Genomic DNA, 19,956 nt, shown 5'->3' on the forward strand with positions numbered 1-19,956 from the left:
TGCTCGTTGGAGTCAACTGCTGAAGAGCAGATGCTCGGGGAAAATAACGAGTTTATTTGCTAAGAAGCAGCTAAACGCTAAGGTCAGCTCCCATGTGGCTGTAGTTTTTCCTCAAAGGTCTCAGCAGAGAAATAGTTTAACACAAACGAGCTGTTGTGCAGCCCAGCTACAAGTTGTATCTTCTGCAAATGCTCTCAAATGCATGTCTGTGGTGAGCTATTGCATGAAGATGGGGCCGACCTTATCTGCTGGGTCCTACAGAAAAGCCTTTGCTACAGTCTCTTCTGAGGCTGCAAGTGAGTGCCAGCAAAGCACAACCACAAATTACAAAATGGTCACCAGCCCCTTCAAACAGCACACATGGAGGCATTGTCCTCGACATGCCAGAAATGCTATTAGAAGCCTGGAAATGCTTCTATCTGAAAGGAGATTAAAAAGATTGCAGTTGTTTTCATTGGAAAGATAATAGCTAAAAGAGATCATGATAGTGACATTTATATGGATAATGACCACACACACATTTAAAAGAGAAACAAAAGATGTACTAAAAACTCCAAGCCCTGGATGAGCCAGAAACCACTCTGAATGAGGGAGGAAAATACTTGGGGTGAGCGAGTACTCTGCAACTGCCTGTGTTGGGTTTCCGCTGCCTTCTCGTGAAATGTCTTGTCCTAGCTACTGCTGGGAAATGTAGCACCCCATAGAGGCCTGCCAGGCTGCTCTCTGTTGAGTGCTTTTTTAGGATGGTCCGGTAATCGCATTTTTAAATTCTATGCAAGTATGTTGCATGTCAAACAAAAATGGTACATTTAAGGTGTCCAGCTGTGGGAATACTGAAAATCCCAGCTTCCCTACTCAGTTTAACTGCTCCCAGAGGCTATTTAAATCTTAACCATGTGAGAAGAATTTAACAGTTTTTACTGTTATTTTTAAAGCAGTGCTTCTCCCCATTCACGCTCTTTTGCATTCCTGTTTTTCCTGTGTGTGAGCTCAACGGTTGTGACGGTGTTTGTGCCTCGAAGCCTTTGAAATGACTGGTTAAGAGCAGGTGAGATTCCCCACGCGAGGCAGGAGGGGTGCGGAGGTGTGCGGGGCCCTGCTCCAGCTGGGTGAGCTGCCAGCTTGCTGCTCCCGCTCGGCACTTCTGTCACGGTGCTGGAGCTCAGCAAACATAGCTGTCTGCGGGCAGCCAGTATCCTAGGAACTTACTGTAGCACAGGAACCTGAGCTGAAACGCTGAAAGCTCTGTGTAACACTTGCCCATTGCTACCTCCTCTGCATGAAGAGATTTTCATACAGTTGAGCAGGTCACCGTAAAATCTACTGCGTTCTGCTCAGTCTCTCCCAAACAGGGAATTTAACATGTTTCCCGTAAGTTAAGGCAGAGTTTTTAGCTAGGAAAGAGCTTTGCTCAGCAGAAAAGTCTGGCTATATTAGCACAAGTGGCCAACATGGGGATTTGTCTCCTTAAAATATTCATCACAATGCCTACAGCTCGAGCTGGTCCCTAAAATATTACTTTGTGTGTGTGTATGCATGTGTGAATGTGCTCTGGCACGCTCAAGGAGAGTTTTTTAATCGGCTAACTGTCCAGTTCCCAGTGCCGTGTTTTTAATTCTCTCCTGAATATTTGCCTACTAATTAGGTTGCTGTGATACTTGGGTTGTTAAAAGAGAAGAGGAATCATTCCTGATACAAGTTAAACAGATAATGCATTAGCAACAGAAAAGAGCTTAAAAGGAGATGCCTTCTGTGTGGAAGAACAAACACTAAACTACTTACACCAGCAGCTCAGCTGGATACATTAAAAGTTCCCAGGCAGTAGCTCAGGCATGTATGTTTCAATAACTAATAGCCTGGACATTTCCTGTTAATACTCACAGCTTGCTTTGGTTTGGATATTAATAATAAATATATACCATATATTTTAGCTTAATTGTAACTTGTATAATTCAGTAAATTTGCAGGTCCTTTTGGGGCCTTTTAATATATATCTCTGCCTATATATAGCTATAGGGAGAGAGAGATAAATAAATACTCTCACACATGTAAAAAAAATCCTTATCCTTCCTTAATTCTTTAAATTTGAGGGCTCCTGGCTATACGGAATATTTCTGCTGAGGAGCATAAATCTTTTTGCTACGTCCCTAATCTTGTGACAAAGCTAAGAAGAATCAATTGTTCTTACAGATCGCTTGCACTGCTGATATAGTCTGACTGTTGATAGAGTCTACTCTGTCTTACAAGGATGCTTGATGGTAAAACACTTAGTAACTCAAACAACAAATTAACCCACTGTAAGGCTTTTACTACTCCATTATCAGAAACCCTATGATGTCCCTTATGTGAAAGGTAACCCGTTAACCATGCATTTACCTTATTGCTAGCCGTTATCTGCTACAGACACCAATGAAGTTACTAGCAAGCCCTCTCTGAATCCAGCAGATTTCCAGTTGCCTACTGATGAAACTGCTGTTGCTAAAAATTTTGCTGTATGTAATATATAATGCAAGTAGGAAAGCTTTTTCACCTGAAGATTCATTTTGGTGACTTCAGACCTAATGACAGTAGGTGCTTCTCAATCCCTCTCATACAGAGAGGCATGCACCAGAGGAGTCTACATTCCTCACACGTTGACTGGTTTTGAACTTAAGAGTATCTTTTGGGAACAGCAGCATTGCAGGAATAATGTGCAACTTTCTTGAGCAGTGATAATAACAGAAGGGGAACTACACAGTTGGATGCAGTAAGAATCTACTTATTAATGACCATATATTACACAGTGGTAAAACCAGTTCAGTTTTGATGTATTAAGTTATTGTGGGAGTTAAAAACAGCTGAAGATATACTAGAATACTAAGACAGGGTTTTCTTACAAAGTAAAACTGCTAAAACTAGAAGCATGTCACTGAAAGAAGATAATTTAAAATGCAGTTTTTCAGATTACAAGGGTGCAGTGGAGAAGCCAGCCTCCTCTCCACCCTGTCCAAGACACAGGAGCAACAGGACATGCACCACAGAGAGAAGCAGGTCAGCTTAAAACAAAAGGAACATTTTGCTCACACAGCATGCCCTGGCCTGTGGCATTCATAGCCACAGGAAGTCACAGACTCAAACAAAATACCTAGTTTTTTAAAAAGGGACTGAATAATTTAATGGCCAAAACCAACATTTCCATGCTAAGCGAGGGGTAATCAAATCTTGTGCTTCAGGATGTAAACTGATCACCCAAGGATGCAGAGAGGAATTCTCTCTCTTCACTCATCATACAACTCCATACAATTGACCAGGTATTGCATTTTTTTTTCAAATTCCCTTTGAAGCAGCATGTGTAGGATGGCGCTAAAGACATAATACTAGTCTTGAGGGACCTATGATTTCAGGTGGAATTGCAAAGCTAATGCATTCCTCTCCTGAGGAAGCATCAGTAGACAATTAAGTAAAAGGACTAATCAGAAGAATCTTGTTTATGTAATACCTTCATCCACACAACCAACAGAAAACTATTGGAAGAACTGATCCTAACTCAATAACATACCTTGTCTATGATACTGTGCACATTGCTGCACCGTGCTAAACACTGTCTTAAAATACTCAGCTTCACAGCCCTTCCTAAGGGAAGCTGTTGAAGTCAGGTGGGATACTACCCATGAAGCGTCATTAAATCAAGTGTTAGACAACAAGCCAATTCCTCACCTCTACTGCAAAGCATGTCACTCACATCAATGGGAATACTCAGAAATCTTCATTTTAACAGAAGGATTTTTTAAAAAAGAAAATTAAGTCAAAACATCAAAGATATTAATCTGTCTTCTCTCTCATTTTATAAAGTGCATACCTTTAGGAATCACAAACAGAAATCCCAGTAAGACTTTCACATAAATTTTCTTGTGATCGTGTTTTAACAATATATTTTGGATGGTGAAAGTTCATATTAAACTGTAAGTAAGGCCTATGTGAGGGAACTATCTAGGTATGCCATGAGCTAGCAGTGAACTATAGAAAAGACATCTAATAGGCTATAAGTAACATTTCCTTGTTTTAGAATTATTTATCCTGCCCCCACTTTCAGCCTCCCAATGTAGGCAGTGGTGAATAAGAATTCGTGTATTTTCACAATGCACACCAAGTGTCTTGTTCCAATATTACTGCAACATAAAGAACCACAAAATAAATACATATCACCATTGATTTTTCTGAGCTTCTGTCAAGATGTCTAGATGTATGTTTTCTATATTCATCCACAGTACTTAGTCTGAGTAAGAAACAGATTTACACTTTGCTTTAGCCAGTCTTTGTTCACTAACAGTTTCTGGACAAATTAACACAGAGTAAGAAATTGTAAAGCCAGATTTTGAGCTGGTTTAACATGAGCTTTTTCATGATCTAGTTGATCATGTCTTGACTGCCAAAAACTACACACAGTGTACTTAATTAGAAAATATTGAATGGAATTGAAAATTGAAAAATAATGAAAATATATTCAAACTAAGATTCTTGAATAGTAAGTAAGTGGGAACAAAGTGTAACCGCAAAATAGAAATATCTAAAATAGGGATGTTTCCAATATGAAAACTGTCTGGGTCTTTTTTTTTTTTTGTGATGTGATGGCTTGATTGGCAGATTCCTCAGCTAGACAAAGAACCTCAACCCATATCCCATTGAGTTCAGTGGAAACAGGACCAAGTCCAGACTGAAAAACATCTGTCCTTTATCTCAAATAATTTTTTGTATATTTTGGGTTATAAGAACATTCTGTAATACAGTTCTCATGCACAGCCTATCGCCATATCAAACAATCTTGACTTTGAGAATTATGTTTAAGTCATATTAACACGAAGAAAAGTATATAATAAAGCACCAAAGAAGCACAAAGCAAAGAAGCTCCATGTTTTAAGTGACTCGTACAGTGTTGCAGCTAGTGACAAAACCTGAGATTTTCCATGAAACCAGGTTCTACCATAAAATCCAGCATGCCAACCATTTCATTCATAAAATCTCTCCCCCAGGCATTATAGTTACTTATATTGTGAGAAAGTCCAATTCAGTTCCAGGACCAGGAGATTTTTTTTTTTAGTGGAAAAAAAAAGTTAACACTGATTTTCATCTCTTCCCATAATATTAAAAATGATGTGTAAAGCTCTGCTAATCTGGTCTCTGGATAGCGCCCAATCTCTTGCCACGTGTTTCTGTTCTGGGTCTTGCCCTACGGGAATTTCTGTCAGCACATGCTCAGGAAACAGTTATACCGTTCACTTTTTTTTTTTTAAGACGGACTCTATCTGAAGTTTGGTGAACCTTTGCACTAATCACTGCCAGGTGCCTCTGGCTATGTTTTTGGAATGCAAGGAATCTTTTCCTTCTCTCCCTCTTTCTTCCCTTCTCCTCTTCCCACCGCTCTCCCTGATATATAATAAATCCTTCAATGCAGATCACCTTGCTGGGCATCATTGCGTTTTATTACCCTTTTCTATAAACAACGAGCAAACAAGTTATTGGGCTGTGACACACTGCCCTTCTTACAAGGCCTCAGTCTCTGCTCCGTGACTGCAAGATACGACACTGTGTTTCTGTTTTTCTCTCTTCTCGGTGTGCTGCTTGTCAGCTTGAGAAGGTGGCTGCTGTTAAGAGACATGGGCTCTATTCCTGGCTCTGCTACTAATGCACCCTGTGACATACCTCTGTGTGTAACATCTTTACAGTAGGACTGAGGCAATCTCAGCCTTTTCCTAGCTTCTAGATAAATACAAGATACTATTTTTCATTCACAATACTGCCTTGGTGTCCTGGTTTTGGCTGGGATAGAGTTAATTTTCTTTCTGGTAGCTGGTATAGCGTTTTGTTTTGGATTTAGTATGAGAAGAATGTTGATAACACACTGATGTTTTCAGTTGTTGCTAAGTAGCGTTTAGACTAAGTCAAGGATTTTTCAGCTTCTCATGCCCAGCCAGCAAGAAGGCTGGAGGGGCACAAGAAGTTGGGAGGGGACACAGCCAGGGCGGCTGACCCAAACTGGCCGAAGGGGTATTCCATACCATGTGATGTCATGCCCAGCATATAAACTGGGGGGAGTTGGCCTGGAGGGGGGATCACTGCTCGGGAACTAACTGGGCATCAGTTAGCGCGTGGTGAGCAACTGCATTGTGCATCACTTGTTTTGTACATTCCAATCCTTTTATTATTATTATTGTCATTTTATTATTGTTATTATTATCATTATTAGTTTCTTCTTTTCTGTTCTATTAAACTGTTCTTATCTCAACCCACGAGTTTTACTTTTTTTTTTATTCTCTTCCCCATCCCACCAGGTTGAGGGGGGGAATGAGCGAGCAGCTGCGTGGTGCATAGCTGCTGGCTGGCGTTAAACCACGACACTTGGATTGCTTGAATCCAGTTCTGCATCTTCACCCACCCGCACTCTGAGCAGCGTCAAGTGCCCGTACAATGAGTGCAGGAGCTAGTTATAATGAGTAAGAGGGGGCTTTGTAAACATTATGGAGAACACTATCCATGGGACCTTTAATGTGACTGAAGAGTCTTAGGTCATTTAATTGCTTTAGAATATTTTTAATAATACCAGTAACAGTGATATGAAAACAGCTTTGGGTTCAAAATTACACAGTAGCCAAAGGAGTCATTTCCTGGTACACTCAAAAACTTTCTGTGTGGGCCTATCTCTTCAGGTACAGAGTGACTTATTGAAATACAATCTCTTCTAACAAATACATATGCAAGTCTCAGTTGGGTGTAAAACATAACTCTGTATTTTGTAATGCATGTCATTACCTACACAAACTCACACATAAACACAAACACGTTTTTTTCTATGATGTTAAATGAGTATCTCTACAATTGTTCTGACCTGATATGTGCAATTTCTGCAGAGCAGTTAATGATAGCGATCATTATGGGAACTGTGCCCATCTAAAAGATGTTTTTATTTAGAATAATGTTGAATAATCTTTGAAATTAAGCTGATGAACCACTACAGTGGAAGCTGCTACACGTAAGGGAAATTTGAAAACTTATTCTTGCTAACAATCTAGCAGGAAAATATATTTCAAAAGTAAAAAAAATCATTACTAATGTGGTCAAAGAAGTATCAAAACTTATTTAAATAAAGAGCACTGCCATAGGTTCAAGTGGTTGCCAGGAAGTCAGTTACAAAGACGTGCAATCAAACACAGACATTGTCTATTCAATATTATCTGGCATGTACTGCATGCTTGACGGATCTATCTTATTATAGTCATTTAAGATCATTATTCCCTGCAAGTATGCAGCAAGATGCTTCCAGGTGCAGGTAGATTCTGTACAGGTAGTTGATGTCTGCTTTCTTCAAGTTTACAGTCTAAAAGTCATTATATCCAATAGTGGGAGATGTTAAGATAACTTAATCATTTGTTATACCACGATAAATTATTGTGTTTGGCATATATGGTTTACACCTAACTGCAGAAGTTTCACTTAAAAAGCAAAACAAAATTTAAAAAAAAGGAACAGAAAAAAAATCAGCTGTACAGATGTTAAGTGTAAATTTAACTACAGATAAAACCAGTAATGGCTAAAATCATTAATATAATGCAGAAGAGCTGTAGTTGAATCCTTCTTAAATGCTTTCTAAGTTACTCTGACCAACTCCTTTAACCTCCCACCTTCTCCTGTAACTCTCTTATTTCTTACTCTAAGATAGTTTTGTTACAGTGTCACTTCTGGGCAGGCAACATAGGCTTACTATGAGATGCACTGATGAAGGCTCTCTAATGAACGTCAATCCAGCCCTTTTAGAAACAGAAATGAAATACGTGCCCACCTATTTCTGCTGCTGGCCAAACAATATTTTACCCCATGATCAAGCACTAAGTTATTCTTAACCATGTATTGTTGAAGTAAGCCTATGCTAATGCTAATTTTGCTTTAAGGGGGGGAAAAACTGTATAAGCCTATCTGGACATGATTATAAATGAATTCTGATCACATTTTCTACAATGAGATAAATGACTTGGGATTTGAAACCAGATGCTTTTAATTACTGATTTTCTTTGTTACATGAACCTCAGCTCCACACCTGTACATTGTTCTTTCTTTGGACAGATGTACTGATGCCCCTTTTGCGTGCTCAGATCCATAACACTGAGATAAATTATGATGGGTTCTTGGCTTCCTCCATTGAAAATGTTTTCAGCTGTCAGAGATATCTGTTTCTTGTTATTGGTTTTAGTGCTTTTGAAAGAAAGACTAAAACACTGACTTGTGTATTCTATTATAAATGAAGAGTATTCTCCAGTGGAATCCACAATGAATGGAGTGATGTATCTCCTTGGTCCTAGGAACTGTTATAAAAACTGTGTAGGTATTTAGCTCTCCAGAGTACTTCTAGAGAGTAAAAGTTTGTTTCCTATAAAGATTCTAGCAACATGCCAGTTCCTAATCAATTTATTTATGTGAGTTCACAAACTTAAAGATTAATAAAAATTAGACATAAGTAGTTAAGACACCTAATTGTCTCTTAAAGTAATGAGAATTAGGTACACAAAGGTATTTTCCTACCTGGCCTGGATTCTGGCAGTTCAAGGAGATAACATAATGTATCGAAATGAATCTCCCCCATTTCTTTTACTGGTTTGGGGGCGATTTCTTAAATCTTATCCTAGAAAGAGCCATGCTCCAGAAAACCAGCTGCTTGCAGACAACAGTGAAACTCTTACAGTCACAATTTGAGTCTGGTTCCACCTGATGAGCAAGCACCCACCAAACCCTTTGTATGCCGCCATCATCATCTACCAGCAAAGCTGAAGCCAAAACCAGTCCCACAGAGCAGAGATGTGGGGTTGTTGGAGGGTGCTTTCTCTGAGCTCACTGAGAGCAGGTAGGTGGGCTGGACCAGATTCTTCTTTGAAATGGAGGCACCTGACAGGGTCCTGGCAATGTATGTAACAGGGCTGAAACGTGGGTGGGAGCTGGCTTACAGTCTCTTATTGCCAAAGTATAACATGGTAGCCGTACACATTCAAATCTACCACACAAGATTTTAACCTGCATATTTGGTTTCAACCTTAAAAATATCAGGAATTTCAAATCTGGTGTTCCCTGGTTGAGCAAGAAGGGAGGCTCTGTGTACTTTGTGTTACTTTATGTAAAGAGAAATGAAGGACTAAATTTTTAACAGAGAACTCTCTACATTTAAGTATTTCTGTGGTATTTGAATTAACAGGTGCTAAGAAGCAAGCAAACAAAAATTCTGATGTTTAAGCAGCCTGATTAAAATGTCTCTTTTCACTTGATTGTTTTTAAGTCCTGTTTCTTGTGATTTTGGTATGGGTAAGTGGCTCTTCAGGGGGGTCTGGAACATAGTTTGAACTGGTTGCAGTTAGCTGGTGAGAAGCCCGGGCAAAAGAGAGTTGTGTAAGCTCCTTGCTCTAACCTTGATTACTTAATCCTTTATATTAAAGGGTCACAAGGTTGGATTCAGAGTTCTCATTAATCATCACCTATGGACACCACAGATGTCTTAATTCCACTAGTTCTTCATTTACTGTTGTGTTTACAGAGCAGAAATGACCTAAATTACCACAGGAATATAAAAAAATAGTTTCACTTTCCTTTCCCTTGGAGACACATCAACTTCCCAATAAAGTTATTATTTGTCAGTACCCCCAGCTTCTTCTGAGAACATAAGTGCTGTTTGTTATGGGCGACACAAGTGACAGAGGGCCTCACAGTCACATATAGAGGGACCGTGTTCAGATCCTACAAAGTGACCTTGTTAGGTCATTAAGCTAAATTGGTGCAAATCCCTAACTTGGTGCCACCACTCAAACTCACTTAACTTTAGTCATATCAGTTTCATTTAAGCTGATAATTTATCAAACTAAATATTCTAAACTGGAATTTACAGAGATAGTTTACAAATGAAACTAAGTACATTTTTAGATGACTTAGATAATAACAGCTAAAAAAATAGTAGAAAGAAAGCCAAGTGCAACATTGACCTAAGATTTAATACTAAAAGCTGTTTTTCTGTCTTCATTCTGCCACAAATCAAAATAGACTATTTTTGCAATGGGCAAAATGAAACCGAGTTAGACATACATGGCATATGCTACAAGAAATGCTAAAACAAACCTTTGCTACCTGAAATAAAAAATAAATATATATTTAAACCTGAATCATGACAAGCCCACTTTCTGGATCGCAAAATATTTCTCAGTCACACACTTTTAGTTTAATTAATATCAATATAAGTAAAAGTTTTTGGTCTAGCATACACTTCATACTAGAATTTGAAAAAATACTCTCCATCCTGTATAAAGCCAGTATAAATACATTTGGTAATGAAGTCAGATTTTGTTAGAACATTTTCAAGTGAATTAGATAATTTTGTCAAACTATTTAAATGTCTTAGCAAACCATTTGGGAAAATTGACTGCTGCACTTGGTATTGACTTTGGCAAAGGATGGTATAACATAGGGCTTTTTTAAAAAAGAAAAGAAAAAGCCTTTAAATCAAATTCTGAATCTTATGTCAAACTTGAGTAGACTATTTGTACTCTGCCTCATGTAGTTTTTGGCGTCTTGAATATTTGATGACTCAGTAATTAGATTTCTTGATCGTAATCATTTGGTTCATTCCACAAACTTAAACTATGCAATCCAGTCTTGTCATCGTACTGATTCACAGTATAGAAATTCTTCGCATTTACTTAAACATGAATGCTGAGACAGCTGACAAATGAGGCAAAACATTATATGTGTGCCAGAAAGCTGGAGAAGTTAATATGAAGAAAGGTAGTGTTAGGTGTTTCTTTCCTATTGTAAACCATATATATTTTATATGAGTAATGGCATACTGCTATGAACTGGCAAAGGTGTAACAGTTCTATAATTCAGTGGCTCCAAGCATTAGGTTATTAAGTGATTTTGCTCAGTTAAATGGATGAGTGCTTTAAACAAAACTGTGCTAAATGAAATTCAAGGACTATTAGTTCACACTAAGTTTCTGTACTTGCAATGAAAATGTCATGTTTGGGCTTTAATTCAGCAGTCATTAATAATGTAAGCATAAACAATTAAATACAGCAAAAGGATCTTGGACTGGGCATGACAATGCTGAATGCAGATTATTTTGAGTTTAGAAAATGGTACTTGAGATGCTGAAAAATTCCAAGTAATTATGTCATGAAACTAGATTCCCTGTTTTAAAATAACTATTCAAAACCACATTCCACTCTCCATTTCCTGATGTTTGGTTCATGGTTAGAAATCTGTTATCATCTCACTCTTACATATTAACTATGATGTTTCTGCAAAGACTTTACATTACTGAGGTATATAAGCACTGATAATCAATCAGCACTGTTGTCTCCTCTGAGAAAGAATACCTATTCCACTAGAACTGAAAAGAGCAGAGACAATTCTGATGTAAACTTTGGCCTAAGCAAATGATCACAATGTCTGTAGAAAGAGCTCTGTGAGAAACTCAGCTCACTCAGCGTGGTGTTTCTCCTGAAAGAGAAGTGTCATACTCTGGAATGGAGACATGAGGGGCAGCAGGGAGAATTCATCTGGGAGCTTCAGACTCCTCAAATTGGAAAACTGCCTGTTGCCCTCATTCTGGTCAAGTCTTTGCTTTCATTTCTTATTAACAGTACCAAAACGTGAAGTGCCTTAGAAACAAATCGACCTTACTGACAGCCTGTTAAATCCTTCCCATAGTATATCTTTAGTTTATTTCACTCTTGGTTGGGTTTTTTGTCTTAACTCCCCTAAGAAGCCCATCCTAGAACCAACTCAAAGAGGAAACAGCTTAGCAGCACACTGGGCAGCAGTGAGAGGAAGGGATCCTACTCCCCCAGGCTCAAGTAGTCCCATCCTGCAGGGAAAGAATAGCTCATGGATTACCTTCATTTTGGACTGTCTGTCTCCACTCCTGTTTGTGCTCACTGCCTTCTCTGCTACAGAAAACTTCATATTTATCTGGTATAACTTCCCCCTAAATCAGCATGCCCAATGCCTCCTTCTTGGCCATGACTCTGCCATGGGCATGAGCCTGCCAACAGGAAACAGAAGGTCAGGAATGTGGGTGGCAGGGCAGGGAAGGAGAAGGGTTGGGCACAGGCATCTGATGTGACAGGGACAGGAGAAGTGTATTCCTATGACGGGCAGATATGCATCATACATTGAGAGGGGGCACTGGTACCTGCTGCTGGCATAGGTCAGAAGAGATGCCTGAAAGAGGAACTGGGTATAGAAACTAAACTTGCTACAGCATTCATCCCCCAATTAAGAAAAAAATGGAGTAATTTGTTCCTAATTTAATTTCCTCAATCAGATTGTTCTTCACCTACTCCAGATGTATTCTCCTTACTGTGCCCTTTCCATGCCATAAACACTCTGCCTTCTGCCCTTTGCTTAAAGCACACAATTAAAAACCTTCTGGGCTTTCCTTTCACCCTATAAAAGAAGCGATGGGTCAGTCACTGGACTAGGATGGAAAAACTCTACATTCAATTGCTGTATTTTCTAAAGAATCCCAACATATTTTTAGGGGAAAAAAAAAAAATCTCTTAATCTCTCTGTATCCCAAGTTCTCACCAGTGAAGCAAAATCAGAGTCCCCTCCCTGTCCAAAGTTCTGGGAAGAAAAACTGTAGAGTTTGATGTTTAATTTGCATGAGCCTAGGAACCAAAAAAAAATCTGAGCAAAAAGATTAGAGCAGAATTCTGTGGCTTACAGAGATTCTTTACTGTTGAGAAGGTGTTATGAGATCCTTGAGCAAACAGTGCTTTAGAAATATCAGATACTGTAGCAATGCAATGCAATCCATACTGTAGCAATGCAATCTATACAATCAGTGTGACAATATACTCTTCCCTGATTAGGATCTTACTGGTTAATGCCTGCTGCTGAGAGATGTATTATGGAAAATCTTATCAGAGAGCAAGGAAGTGAGAAAGCCTGCTGCTCTGACACGAAGTAAGTCTTACTAAGGCAAACACTGCCTTATTCCTGAGTGAGTCAGAGTTTGGGGTTTTACCCTTTGAGAGATTTCTCATTGTAGCTGAGAAAAGTTCTCTGCACTTATCCAAACCTACAAAAAGTCACCAAGGAAGAACTAAAAAAAAAAAAAAATTAAAATCTAAATGCAATTGCATGCTATGAAGAAAAAAAATCCTAGTGTGTTTTGTTGAAGACAAGGACAAGGCCCTGAGCAGCCTGATAGTAATGTCAAATTTTGCCCTGCTTTGCACAGGGGATGGATGACATGACCTTCTGAGATCCCTTCAAAACTAAATTATTCTATGATTCTAAAACAAACAAAATGCTTAGTTTGGGCCAGTGTTTTCCATTTGAACAGCATCTATGCAAAGTAAAATAAACAATTAATCATTCATTATCATGCCAGACAGAGGCCAAGCATGTTTCACACACATACCCTTCCCTGGCACTCTCCAGCGGTGACTGATGGTGATGTGGACTGGAAAGGGTAGAGTCAAGCGGATGGTGTCTTGAAGGGATGTCATGAGAAGATGGCAATATACCTGGTGAGGGACCGTTATGGTTAGCGCTGGAACCACTGTACATGCCTGTGAACACACATCATTTTGCAAAATAAAATAAGCAAGGAAAGAAGCATCCAAGGAAGTCCTTGAGAGTCCCCAGCTCCTTCCCTATCCCCCACCCGATCCTGAGACACAAACATACAGCAGCTCACTTCTGTTGGGGGAGGAGACATACTGCCAGGGGGAGTCACTTACTCAGAGACCCAGTACGTTAGTGAATGCTGCTGTGCTTGGAACAGCACTCAAAGCTGTATCAAGGTATTTTGACACATGCTTGTCTCCCCTCCAACCCTCTCAGATGGTCCGTTTCTTCCTTGCTGTGACTGCAGACCTGTAAGCTCTCCTCCTAACAGCTGGCAGGACTTGGCAAGACTCTCACCTTGCCTTCACCATAGTTCTGAGTGAGAACTGACAGTGCTCGTTGTTTGCAGAATGATGGAGCTCATATTGACAGCAGAGTTGTACATAATACCTTACCAACACCACATTAGACACTGAACTCAATGCACTGTGTTTGTATAAGGGGGACCAGGATTTGGGTTTTTTTCGTTGTTCATTTAAAACTTTTTAATTTGACTTTCAATTAGTATGCTGCTGGACATCCTAGACCATTTAAAAATATCACATATTGATACAAATGAAACCCAAATAAATTAAATACGAAGAGGAGTGAGGAGAAATTTTTAATGAGACCATGAAAACAAAAGGTTTACTAGTACACAGAGGTACCGAAGGAGTGTTGATGTTCCATTTTTTTTTAGGACTCTTGCTACTCTCCTCTACGATGGCAGTCAGGCACCAAGAGTCAAGTGTCTATCATGCCCTCAAGCACATACTTTGTTGATAAAGCTTTGTCCAGGACTCTTGAATTAAGATGCTGGGATTAAGTTTCTTCTTACAAGTCTCCCTTCTAAAGAGTAAGCCATGCACTAAGACAGTCTAGCCTATCTAGGGGTCAGGGCCTTGACACTGACTTTTGGCATGAAGGCTGCACTGAGGGCAGGTGTCTGCAATGAGGGGAGACTGCAGAAGTGCTTGCTGCCTGGTGTTATGAACACTGTTTGCAAGTGCCACCCTATGGCAGGGGGAAAAAAGGACTGGCTCCTAGTAAGTGCAGTTCTTGGAAAAGTCTAGTCCTTCTTTTCTCAGTTCCTCTGCCCTTCTCCTCCTCTTCTTAAAGTTCGCCTACAACACATCTCCGAGAGTTTTGGCCCACCAGGGCAAGCCTCCCAGGGAATCTACACACAGAGAAGGACTAGAGCAGCCACTGTACTCTGAAGGCTGTGGGGAGCAAATGAAGTTTGCCAGCTCCCACAGTGTCCAGCTGCAGCACAGAAGACCCCACACCCGCCTCTGAGGCCTAGTTTCTTGCCTTCTCTTCTCCTGTAGCATTCACCTTTCCTCTCCCACTCATTGTGTGCAGAGCTACACATTCAGGAATACAGAGCTGCGTGTCAGCTATGCTTGGACGTGTCCCATTGTCACTGACAGGATTCTGGATGGCACTCCTCCCGAGCCCTCCGAGTGACATGGAACAAGCAGAAAACATCACGAAAATCTGGAGCCGTGGGGAATGTGTGACAGCCCTCTGAGCGCATAAGACATGGCTGAATGTCAGCATCTGTTTCTGTGCGATTGAAGAGCAGAACCACTAAGGCAAGATTCCAGCCACCTTTGTCAGGGACTTCAGATGAGTCAAAAACCTCTCATGAACAATAAGTCCTCAGCTGTTGACAGATCTAAAGCAACAAAAATGAACCATATCATCTCTGTCTCCCACTAGACAGAACATTTGTCAACCAGCCAGTGAAACCAACTTGCTTTCTGCATTGAAAGCCAGACAGAAGGGGCTTTAAGAAGTCAGATGTTCCCAGGTGATGCTAGGATTTATTTGTCAAAGCCTCTCCTGATAACAGTAAGTCAGTAGCTAGGATGCTACACTGTGAAAATGTCGTTTTTCTACTGGTGGCTTCAGTCCATTTTATAATACAATAGTTTCCACTTCCCCCAAATCCTTACTGTTCATACATTCATTATCAATCAGGCTTGGCAGATGAGCCAAATACCAATTTGACCTTGACTGTACAGTGTCATTTCACACTTCAGCTGTATTTCCTACAACATGCAGTTCAGTTATATTGGCAGCACAGCCTGGAGGAAACTGCTGAACCTAAAAAGAGATGTTTATGCTCTCTAAGTCTAGCAGACTATTACTGGGCCCTGTCAATAACTCGCCCAACAAGCTCAAACACCCTCAAAAGGTAGTTTTAGCAGTGTGGTGGCCAGTAAACACACTCAAATGTTTTATCTTACAATCCCACCCCTGAACAGTTCATGAATGTTTAAGAGGTCTCTCGTGGCCCCTTCCATACTGTCTCAGCTGCTGAGGATAGTTCAACTCTTTGCTTGAGGTAGATGAGAAAGACAGAGTAGCAGAGTACCTACAATCAGCTTGCGCCTCTAGACAAGCAAGAAAAATGTTAAAAAAACCACCCCACACATCTGTATGTCCAGGAGGCGAGTCCTGCATGATCCCATGCACTCAAACCCACCCCTTTAGAAAACTGAATGAAACCAGAATCCCTGTCACCCTGAGTTTCTGCCATGCCCAACCACTATGCAGAGGAGCTTACCCAGCTGTGGAACTACTAGGGTGGACAGCCATTGCCCACTCTTGGGCTTGAAAAGATGTATTGCTGTGGATCTCTCTCCTATTTAAAGTAGGGCTTCTCCCATCCACCCTGAGTTTATCCATCTTTTGACTTACTGATCACACCTCCTCTGGAAAAGGCCCCTGCTTGGAGCATGTGTGTGCGGAGGCTTGTAGGGTTTGTTCATCAGTGAGTTTTCCCTTTCCTACATCTTTATTTACCACAACGCCCTCACTCATGCTCAGTTTGACATGTGCCATCGCTCGTCCCCCCCACCCCCCTTCTACACCACAGCTTGTGCTGCCTCACCCCAGAAGCTGCTGGCTCCCCTTGCGATGACACCCCCTCTCCACGGCATTGCTAGATCAGCAGCCCACCGCAACATCGGCTGAAGCACGTCAGGGCAAACCCAGCTGTCCCCATATCCTCTGTGACACTTTGACAAATGTGGCGCTACACGTGTGCTGCCTGCTGCCAAGCAGCATGTGTCACAGCTGAGCCCTGCCTGCTTTTCCCACAGTGGGAACACTAATTTTGGGTGCCACTCTCTGGTATCCAGCTGCCAGTATTCATGAAACTTGTCAGAACGCAATTATCTCTGAGGCGTTTGTCAAATGTGGTTGAGCTTGGCTAATGGATTTAAAAAAATACTGTGGGGAGGGGGACTGACACAGATGTGGACGGAGAGGCGAGCAAATTATTACATAAGCCTTGCTTCCTAAGGAAATGAGACTAAATCCACAGTCCCGATTTGTACTGCGTGTATCCCTCAGACGCAGGGCTACTGGGAGGAATGGGGGGAGCTGCGCAAGGCTGCTCTGGCCTCAGACACGGTGATGTGTGCTCCTGGGCCTGGTGGTGAGGCTCTGAGACTGCACAGCCTACCATTTGGATGAGGGCTGCATCCACCCCTGAAGCTTCTGGGTAGCGAGAAAGCCAAAACACGAGCCAACGTAGACAAAGAATCGACCCTATTGTTCACTTGCTTCGCTTGCATGGGTTGTCTGCCTGTAATTAAGAGTACTTCGAGGGCCATGTGGCACACACAATGGAAGATGGGATTTACTACAAGATTCCATGTGAGTCTGCAATGAGACATTAGTCATTTCTGTTGAGTCACTGAGAACCAAATTGGGACTTATTTAAAGTTAAAAGTTATTTATCTTACACAGTGCAAAACAAGGGCACTCCAACAGAACATTAACTTTACTTCCTTCAGAGGGACAGACCTTCCTCTGGCCATCGACACTGTGCAGGGTGTACTATACTAGGCACTATGAATGCTATCAGTCATTTATGCTGCTACTGGAATTCATTCTGACTGTAAAAGTTTTTATGTGCATATTTTTATTCCAGACTTAAGACACTCAAAGTTTGGAGCTGCTGTCACTCTGATTCCATGACTACCTAATGGTATGTTCAAGGGTGTTAAGCCCAAAGATGGTGCTTTTAGAAGGAAATATTGGCAGTGGCAGTTTTTCAGGGGAGAGCGAACTGCCTTGTTCAGGGAAGCAGGAGGTATCTGCAGATATGCGGGTGTGTAAGGTCCTTCCCACTGGCCAGCCCTAACAGAAAGGGAGAGTTGTTTGAGGGGAAAGAAATGCTGCCTTTGCTGCATGGATTCTTGCCCAGGAAACTACGTGCCTCTATAATGGAAGAAGTCAAAGGGGGAAGTGCAGTTGCTATTCCAGCCTCAGTATAACTTTCAATACTTCTAAAGTTTCACTTCTTTTACAGTTTTTCTTCCTTTTTTTCAGCAGCAAGCTATAATATTCTGAGTACCTGAAGTCACACAGAAGCCTTTGGAGCTGTTACGAATGACTACTCCTGCAAGTGCAACCCACTGCAGGACTGTGCACCTTGGGGCTCTTCACGCATTGACCATCTTAGCCTGTAAATATATGTCATCAATCAATATTTTAAATGGCTTGGCCTTTAACCTCAACATCTGTTGCCAAAACAGTACTCTGAGCATCTGTGACTAGCAGCTTTTTTTCCCCCCAGCTTTATGCTAACTGAGACCAGCAAAACAATAATAAAACATGCCCAGAGAAAATGCCTGAGTGGAATTACTTAAATGGAGACACTTCCTTTGCAGCAAGAGCAATACGAGCTTTTGGGCACAGCTAGAGTTGAATGTGTGCAGCCATGAAGCATCTTAGTTATGAGGAAGAAAAAAGGAGGAAGATCTAAGCAAACAACTGGTTCCTCTGACTGCAAAACATTCTTTTGCTCACTGTCTTACCCAGTCCTAAGCACAAACCTGCTTTGAAGTCAGACACAAGGGATGGGAGCTTTTTAAATATTTCATTTTTTCTGTGATTGGCTTTCATCCCTGACATATTTAAAATGTGCTTTAACTTGGAGAAAGGCAAAACTGACACTCTCCAGGAATCCAAGTGATCCCTAAAGCCCAGAGCTCTGCACATCAATAATGTGGTTTCTTTGGAAAAAAAAAAAAAAGGGAAAAAAGAAAAAACCCAAACTCCAAACAAAAACCCAAACCATGAACATTTTCATATTTTCAAGTGGATTCAAGAGGACGTCATATACTGTGTTTATCCATACATATCCTATACAGAGTATTATAGCTGATTTCTCCAGAAATATTACCTCTTGCGTATTTGAAACACCAAATGTGCAATCATTGCAGATTATAGGTGGCAGCAGGAATGTCCTTATGCTATAATTCTGTAAGGATCAGCACTTTAACTTATATGCCCTAAATAATGACAGTGGAACAGTTTTGCCTATGGAATTGTACTACACATAGTATGAAGCAACTTCTGTTTCACTGTAAATCAAAATTTGAAAGACTGTTTTATTTTCCCTGGCACTTTTTCAGACTGTGCATGTGATGGGGTCTCATACGGGGTGACCCGATGGAACTATCAGGGAAGATTTACTAGGTTTTTTACAACATCCTGATGATGGATTGATATAATCAGCAAAGAAATCATATCAGAGAAAGCCAGTATTATTGATAGATAAAATCCTTGATTTCACAAGAGGTTCTCAGAAATGACACTGAGAGGTTACGGATGGTCTGTTTATCTGTAAGCTAGTAACTTTTTTCCTGTTTTATTGTTGTCACTTGAAATCTGAGGCTATTTCTGAGGTTCTCAAGTGCAGCCTGTTCTGAGGGAAATGTCACTGGTCTTTCCTGTCCTGCCTGGAAGCAAGAGGCCAAGCCATGCTTCAAACTATGCCGGACTGTCAAGGGTGGAGAGCAGAGGCCACGTGCTGCCCTCACAGATCTTAAGAGTGAAGACGACAAAGGCAGAGAATGGAAATAATCCCCCCAAGTCCTTCCAGCTTTCTGCCACTTTTTGAGGAGCCACATATAAACCGTGAGTGCAGACTCCTAGGGGAACAATGTTAGAATGATGGGTTATTTCCCTTTCTACTCCATTCTGTTCACCAGTTGCATTCCAACATTTTAGTGCAACTTGAACTAGAAAGGAGAACAGATGTCAAGCAGGATACATTTTTTTGTTTTTATTTTTAAGATTTGGAGTGAGAAAAAAAGCAGGAGATTCTTGCCTAGGTAATTTTTAGTAATTTATTACTTTGCTCTTACAAAGCAAAATATATTCATAAAGTGTATCAGCTCTTCCCTTGGTGCAGGGGAACTAGCACGAGGCATTTCTGTTTTCTAATCCCAGTTTACCACTGGATTTCTCTAAGCCTCAACAGAAACAAGCTAGGGTTTGTCTGGAAAGCTTGTACTAAGTTACTAAATC

At 40.7% G+C, this 19,956-nt stretch overlaps 1 protein-coding gene across 6 annotated transcripts in view; it reads right to left on the minus strand.

Annotated features, from left to right (window-relative positions):
- The window catches only part of GLIS1 (GLIS family zinc finger 1), a 208,497-nt gene that overhangs the window by 13,614 nt on the left and 174,927 nt on the right, over positions 1–19,956 (minus strand). For 4 of the 6 annotated variants that reach the window (XM_052802613.1, XM_052802612.1, XM_052802609.1 and 1 more), the window contains one exon: positions 13,436–13,586. In XM_052802613.1, coding sequence (XP_052658573.1) covers positions 13,436–13,586 — 151 coding nt within the window. The remainder of the gene's footprint in view (positions 1–13,435; positions 13,587–19,956) is intronic. The other 2 variants (XM_052802611.1, XM_052802610.1) reach the window with 1 other exon arrangement.

The sequence above is a fragment of the Harpia harpyja genome, chromosome 11 (genome assembly GCF_026419915.1).
Source record: "Harpia harpyja isolate bHarHar1 chromosome 11, bHarHar1 primary haplotype, whole genome shotgun sequence".
Classification (NCBI taxonomy): domain Eukaryota; kingdom Metazoa; phylum Chordata; class Aves; order Accipitriformes; family Accipitridae; genus Harpia; species Harpia harpyja.